Here is an 8020-nt window from a genome sequence, read left to right on the forward strand (position 1 = left end):
ATTTAGAAAAATAATTTAGAAAAATTTGATTTATTGGACTACGGTATGGTCTTTGAGATACTACACCTGATGAAATACACCAGATAATTATTAACCCTTGATGTGGTGAAATAATTTCCCACTAAGCACACATACACATGAATAGGTGTGTGATTGTGTGCAGATCAACGGTTAATAATTACCCGTTGTATTTTCCACGTGATGTACCATCAAACAAACCTCGGACTACTATATTCTTGGGGCTCGGTCAGTAAAAAAATTTCCCACGATATTAATAATTTTCTCACGATCTATCATCACTCATCATACTTTCTTTTGTCAGTTTTTGGTCCAACCGCTATTTTTTTTTTCCATAAAATTCTTAGCCATCATTATTAATCTCTCACGATTATCTTTTGTGACAATTTTCAGACAACTCAGTTCTTGATCTTGATTCGCCTTCAAGTTTTTTATGAAATTTTTTTAGGCCGCGGCTATATGCAATACTAATTTCACTTGTGCAAGACTAAATAAAAGAAAGATTCCAAAAAGATTCTATTTTATTAAAATGAAATGACAAATACTCCATCTGTCCCATATTATATGTCTTTTTAGAGAGTTTTTTTTGTCCCAAATTATTTGTCATTTTAGATTTTCAATAAAGTATTAATTGTATTATTTTCAATTTTATTCTTAATCACTCTTAATTAATTAGTTGAGAATCAATTAATGTCAAGGATGTTTTAGTAATTTTATATGTTCTTTTACTATAATCTATGCACATTTATTGATTTTCTTAATATGCGTAAAACAACCAAAAAGACATTTAAATTGGGACGGAGGGAGTCTATATAAATTAAATTGCGTTTCTCATGCAAGACCAAATAATTAGTTTCAATTTGAATTTGAATTTGAGTTTATTTTTTCTATCTCTACGGTTACAATTATTAGAATTTCAAGTTTCAATGTATTAAATATGAGATTACTACTTCCAATAAAGTAAATTCAATACATTTCATCTTCCATCAATTATTTTTTCCTATAATGCTTATAATCTAAATTAAATCTCTAAGAAATCGTCTATTTTCTAATTAATCGAGATACTAATTGTAATAAAAATCTTAAGGCCTAATATAAATTAGAAGTTTCTTTTTTTCTTGAAAAACGAGGATATTATTAGGCACCGCCGGCCAAAATAGTGGGAAGGCTAATTCCTTCCATGGAGTCCAAAGATGAAGACGAAGCTAGATAATGAGCGAGGCTATTGCCTTGTTTCTTTACAAACGAAAAGGTGCAAAACGAAAAACAACTCAAATAAGAAAAACATTCTTCTACGATCGCCCCATATGACTGCAAACTAGGTTCCCGTTTTTGGAGAGCTTCTATCACAGGAAGACAATCACTTTCCACCGTGATAGCATTCCATTGCCGAAATTTAGTTGTGCGTAGAGCTTGAAGAATGGCATGGGCCTCACCTTCAGATGGGCTCACCATGCCCAATACTCGTCGGACTTGCCACCATACACATGTTCCTGTTGCGTTTCGAGCTATCAAGGAGACGCGGTGAAATTCTGAGTTTGTGGGATGGCCGCGTCTACATTGAGTTTAAGAACCCCACTAGGCGGCGGTGTCCATGTTTGCGAGAATTCCGGTCGCCGAACATTGATATGCTGTAATTGGGCGTCGCCATTTGTCCGGAGATATGCTGCGCACCACCCAACTATGTCCTCCAGATTAATGAAATCTTCTTGGCGAATAATCTTATTTCTACGTTCCCACAATTTCCAACAAACAATGATGGCGAGGTGCAGTTTTTCCGTATCCAGTTCCCGCTTGAGAAAATCAAGCCAATTCCAAAACGACAAATTCTCGGCCATAGGCATAACATGAAAAGGTGCACTCTCCCACATGTGATTCACACCCATGCATCACGCCACGACATGTAGAATAGATTCAATTTTACTGCCACAATTTTGGCAAAATGGAGATGTGGAGATTTTCCGCCGATAAAGTTCCAAGTTTGTCGGAAGAGAGTTAGAGCAAGCTCGCCACAAGAAAATCTTGATTTTCGGTGGGATGCCAAAATGCCAGATCTGTTTCCAATTGTGGGCTGGTACACCGCTCGAGGTTCCATTAGGTAGGTTACGACTCGATTCCATAATCGCGTGGTAACAAGATCGCACCGTGAACAATCCCGTTGACGAGAGAGACCACACGAGTTTGTCTTTGGTAGAAACACCTCCAATCGGAACCATTAAAATACGGTGCCGATCAACGGGCCAAAAAAAGGAGTTAATAACCTCTAGGTTCCATTCTCCAGTCTGTTGATCAATGAGATTGGCTACTGTGTTTGGAAAACCAGAGTGTATTGGCCTTGGTGAAACGATTTTTAGACTGCCCTCTCCGACTAGCCACAGATCGCTCCATATTGAAGTTAGTTTACCATCTCCGATTCTGACCCGAGTTCCTTTGTTGAGGTGAGCACGGGCTGTGATGATGCTTCTCCACGTTGCCGACGCCCGATTACCAACAGTTGCGTTCCAGAAGTCTCCATTGGAAAAATAGCGAGCTCGCAAAATACGTGAAAGTAGCAGGTCCGGTTTCGTGACAACCCTCCATGCTTGCTTAGCTAGAAGAGCCAGATTGAAGCACTTGAGGTTCCTGAACCCCATACCTCCCTCATTTTTTGGTTTGCATAAATTACTCCACGCCATCCAAGCCATATATCTACCCGTTCTTGCTCCCCACCAGAACCTTCGTATAAGGGCTTCGATTTCATCTAGCAGATTTTGAGGTAATATGAAGCAAGACATCACATAGGAAGGGATTGCTTGCAAGACCGCCTTAATTAGTGTTTCCTTACCGGCCTTCGATAATTTGCTTGAGTTCCACCCCTGGATTCGGGCCCAACACCGATCCCGGAGAAAGGAGAAGACCTCTCTCCGTGTTCGGCCGAGCGTGGCTGGAAGACCAAGATACCTATCATGGGCTTCGACGAGCTTGAAGCCTAATATGGTGTGGATGGTCCCCTTCTCTGTGTCAGAGATAGAAGGGCAGAATGCCACAGTAGATTTCTCCGAATTTACAACCTGACCCGATGCTCGTTCGAATTGAGCAAGTAGATGTTGTATAATTCGTGCGTTTGCCTCCGTAGCCTGGCAGAAGATAAGAGTGTCGTCGGCAAAACATAAGCTCGAAACCACTGGCGCTGAGGGTGCCACCTTGATGCCAGTCAGCCGTCCGCTATCGGTTTCTGTTTTGAGCATCGCTATGAGAGCCTCCGTACATAAAATGAATAGATACGGGGATAGTGGGTCGCCTTGACGGAGGCCTCGGGAGGGAAAGAGCGAGCCACACTGTGTTCCATTGAATAAAAAAGAATAAGAGACAGATGTGACGCATAGCATAATCAGTTCAACTAAAGAAGTAGGAAAACCAAATTTTATCAAAATGCGCCGTAAAAACACCACTCAATTCGATCGTAAGCTTTACTGATATCCAACTTTAATGCCATAAACTTAGACCGAGTGCTAGAGTTAGTTTTAATAAAATGGTTGATTTCGAATGCAACCAGGACATTATCAGTAATTAAACGATGAGGCACAAAGGCTGACTGGGTTGGAGAGATGATACTGGTTAACACATGTTTAATTCGATTAGAAATGGTTTTAGATCCAATTTTATAGATGACATTACACATGCTTATAGGCCTATATTCTGTCATCTTTTCTGGGTTATTAGCTTTAGGAATCAAAACAATGAAAGTATGGTTAAGCATAGCAGGTAAGGTGCGAGTATTTAAAAAGGTAAGAACACAATCAAGAACGCTAGTGCCAATAATGTGCCAATATTTCGTGTAGAACAATACCGGAAAACCATCCGGGCCAGAGGATTTAGAGGGAGACATTTGGGAGATTGCTCGGGTTACCTCATCAGCAGTGAAATGAAGGGAAAGCAGATGAGAAGCAGCACCGGTGATTCGTGGCTCAATATGTTCCAGCACTTCCCCCATCACTCTCTCGTCCGGATTTGTCGACGTGAATAGCCCTTGAAAGTAATTTGTAATGACCTGCTCAATCTCCACATTATCCTCCCGCCAAATACCGTCGGCATCTTTAATCTTATGCACCCAATTCTTTCGTTTGCGCTTCGATGCTTGGTTATGGAAGAAGGAGGTATTTTGGTCCCCTTCCCGGATCCATTGAACTCGACTTCTTTGCTTCCAATAGCAATCAAGATCTCCGTACGTCCTTTCAAGCTCCATCCGGAGCTCTTGTTGTTGATGGATCACTTCTGCCGATTGGACGGCAGCACCTAACTCGCTCAATGACCTGTGTATTTCGTCTATTCGTTTCTTAGGTTGGTGAACCACAGTTCTACTCCAATGGCGTAAAGCTGCCCTACAACCATCTGAGTTATTGATGATGGTACCGTAGGGGTTCGTTGATTGTTGCCCCGTCCAATGTTGCTTAATAATGTCCTCACAGTCCTCTCTCCTCGTCCACACCGTCTCGAAACGGAATGGTCTACCACGTGAGCCACTAGTTGCCGGCCCCTCCCGAAGAGTATTAAGGAAGAGAGGAATATGGTCTGACCCCGCGAATTTTAAGTGATGAACTAAAGCATTCGGAAATAGGTTCATCCAACCATTAGTGGCACACACTCTATCGAGCCGGCATCTCACGGTGTATGGTTCCTCTCGCCGGTTAGTCCACGTAAACAGCACTCCATTAAAGCCCAAATCTGTGAGTCCGCACTCGTCCAGTGTTTCGCGGAAAGCTGCAACTCGGCCTGGCTGCCTCACTGTCCCACCTTGCTTTTCCGAGTTGTCGAGAATCTCATTAAAATCTCCGCCCACTAACCAAGGTAAATAGCTCTGGGATTGAAGAGAGCGCAACAACTGCCATGTAACCGATCTTCGATTTGGGTCCAGGCATCCATAGATACCGGTGAATCTCCATTTCGTACTACTAGTATTTTCCATAACTTCGACGTCAATGTGATTTTGAGAAAAACTTACCAGCTCAACATGTATGTCATTTTGCCAAAAAAGAGCTAATCTGCCCGATCTACCCACTTTATCAACCGCCAAACCAAACAAGTTCCACTTATTCATGAGTTTATTAACCAGTGTCGATGTCGCCTTTGTCTCCGAAAGGAACACCAACTTGGGGTTATGCCGTCAGATAATGTCTCCGACCGTGTGAATTGTCAAGGGTGCCCCCAACCCTTGACAATTCCAAAATAGAAAATTCATGAGGATCGGCGCGTCTGCCCCGCAGACTTCGCCGTTGAATTATACTCTTCGTCCCATAAGGACAATTGCTGCCTTTTACCCTCTCGACCATGATTCGTGTCCGCCACTTCCTCAACCCGTTTCTTCTTGTTAGCTGTCGAGATACTTAATTTCTTACGTGGTACTAAGGTTTGATTAATGGCTGAAGCTACCTGGATCGGGTTATTGATCAAAGCTAAATCACTATAAGATGACCCACTTACGTTCTCTTGACCAAGATGGGCAGTGGAACTGCCTCCCAACCCCATCGTAGTGGCTTTGAATGCAAAGATCCCCAGTCCTTTTGAGGCAGCCCCTCCTCCACCATTATTTTGTTTGCTGACCAGATTAGTTGGTTGTAAAGGCACTCTGGGAGCGGGTCCCTCGAACTGAGAGGGTGCTTTCAGCCATGTGCCATACGGGAGATTCTCTCCGGGGTCCACAAAGTTTTCTTCGTAACGGAGTGGGCATCTCGACTCACCGTACCCTAAGATCCCACAAAGGAAACAAAAGTTGGGAAGCCGCTCGTACTTGAACACGATCCATGTGCTGGTGCCGTGGTGGGAGTGGAGATAGGTTCCCCGTTGGAGCCGCTTAGATACATCCAGAGATAATTTGACTCTGATGAATTCTTGCGTATGTATCTGTTTTTCGTTGAGAACTTGGCCAAATTTTCCAATTTTATTCTCTATTTGCACTGCCACATCTACGGTTTTTTGTCCAGCGGGAATCTGGTACATGCGGACGACAATATGCATAGAATTAACCTCCACTTCCATCGGGTTTTCAGATCCAGATAATTCGTGGAAGATAAGAGCTTGCCGGTCCAATAACCACGGGCAGCCTCCTATGGCATGTTGTTTATCAAGGCGATGGTTAAAGTGTAATAAGATGCGGTTCGGACTCAACGACTGAATCTCACAGCCCTTCACTGGTGCAATCAGTCGAATAACGTTGGATCAGATGGTGTGAAAAGAAATTTCTTTATCAGAGATCACCCTGCCCACTAAACTATTCTTGGTTTCAGAAATCATAGCCTCGTTGACTTGTACGTCAATGAGGACTCCTTCTTCCTCCTCGGCGGTGAGGGTGATTTTCTTAGCCAGCGATTCAGTCAAGCTATCCATAGAGAGAGAGCGATGGGTTTCGGTGAATCAGAGAGAGTCGGCGATCTCTGGTGCTGCTAGGGAATAAGATCTGGGAGGAAAATGAAAGATGTAGAGAAGGGGATTAGGGTTAGGGTATAAAACAAAGACACGCAAACGGCAAATAAAGAAAGCGCCTCACAGTAAAATAAACGAGCAACCTCTAAAATCACAGCCCTAGATTTATCACATAAAATTTAATATAAAGTAAAGCCTACGATCAAGAATTATGAATGAATGATACGGAGACATTAACATTTGCAGATCTAAAGAAAATTTTTGCCTCTCATGGTGAGAGAAGATGGCCACTCACTGGGAGAGAAGATTTTCCAAAAAATATTATTAAAAATGTGTTGAAACACACAAAATTAGAAATTTCACATAATTCGTATTAAAAAGTCTATAGTAGATAATTATAATAAAGATAAAAAATACTCTATCGTAATAATAATAATAATAATAATAATAATAATAATAATAATAATAATAATAATAATAATAATAATAATAATAATAATAATAATAATAATAATAATAATAATAATAATATGAAAATATCAAAAAAATTGTATGTTTATACGGGCTTGATTATTTGATATATGCATTGTTCTGGCCTTGTCGATTTCTGATGTGGGTGGCACTTGAAAATTTAATCTAATCCATTGCAAGTAAAATCTTATGCATAATGTTAGGTTAATTTGTATAATTTGCACAGAGATAATTTTTAATTGTTTTTTTGTTCGGAACTTGCTCCGAACCTGTGATTTTATTTGTCGGACACATTCGAAAGTGTGGGATACAGGATATAATGTATGATCCGAATTTGTCGTAGAGTCAGTTGACATGCACTTCTAAAGAGACTTTTAAGAAGCATGTTAGTCTTTAATTGTGCTAACCGGGAAACTCGGATGAACATTATCCATTGCAGGTAAAGTTTAATCGTTTATTTATTTTTTAATTTCAAAATTTGGCGTAGAAGTTAAACGGTTACGGGACTAACATTAAATTTTTCAATGGATTTTAGTTATGTGCATTGAATTGATGACTTGGTGAGGACTTGTTATTTATGGGGTTATGATAATTTTACTATTAGTCGTCGTTTGTCGTGTACTTCCTCAGTTCTGAGTGCAAACTGGTGATTTTTATTTGTCGGACACTTGGAGTGCTGAAAGTGTTGCAGAAGGATATATAATGTTTGATTCGAACGAGTTTTAGTTAATGGTGTCAGTCAAAAATCGTTTGATCATTTGGATTTCATTATGTTTGAACTACTTAGAACTAGAGATTTTGAGAGGCATTTAAACCATAAATGAGAATGCATTGTTCTTGCTTGTGGGTTTTTTTATGATGATTGTTGTTCATTTCTGGGTTCCGCTTTGGTGTAGTAGAAAATAAATTAGGGTGTATTAGTGAAACCCCCTCTAGCATTTTTCAAATAAGCATGAGTCTAACCCCTTTTCGCTTATTAGTGAGAGACCCATCTCTTCCTTTAAGGCGGCTCGGCAGGGAAGGAATGGGAAATTGTCAAGGATGACTTCTTTGTTTTCTAAACGAAGGGCGCCAAAGGCTAAATCTCTGAGCAGGTCTGGATTTCCAACGCCTCGGGAAACTGGTCGAGATA

General features: G+C 40.8%; 1 protein-coding gene across 1 annotated transcript; it reads right to left on the minus strand.

Moving 5' to 3' along the window:
- Window positions 1-1124: 1124 nt before the first annotated feature.
- LOC148767099 (uncharacterized) lies at window positions 1125-6778 on the minus strand. Its single transcript, XM_088825025.1, has 3 exons — window positions 6713-6778; window positions 3848-6451; window positions 1125-3335 (listed from the first exon to the last, which is right to left on the minus strand). Exons 2-3 carry the CDS (start codon window positions 5093-5095, stop codon window positions 1908-1910), a joined length of 2676 nt encoding a protein of 891 aa, XP_088681151.1. The 5' UTR covers window positions 5096-6451; window positions 6713-6778; the 3' UTR covers window positions 1125-1907.
- Between the last annotated feature and the right edge of the window lie 1242 nt (window positions 6779-8020).

Source organism: Erythranthe guttata, chromosome 11 (assembly GCF_056151865.1).
Source record: "Erythranthe guttata isolate IM_541 chromosome 11, IM_541, whole genome shotgun sequence".
In the NCBI taxonomy this organism is placed as follows: domain Eukaryota; kingdom Viridiplantae; phylum Streptophyta; class Magnoliopsida; order Lamiales; family Phrymaceae; genus Erythranthe; species Erythranthe guttata.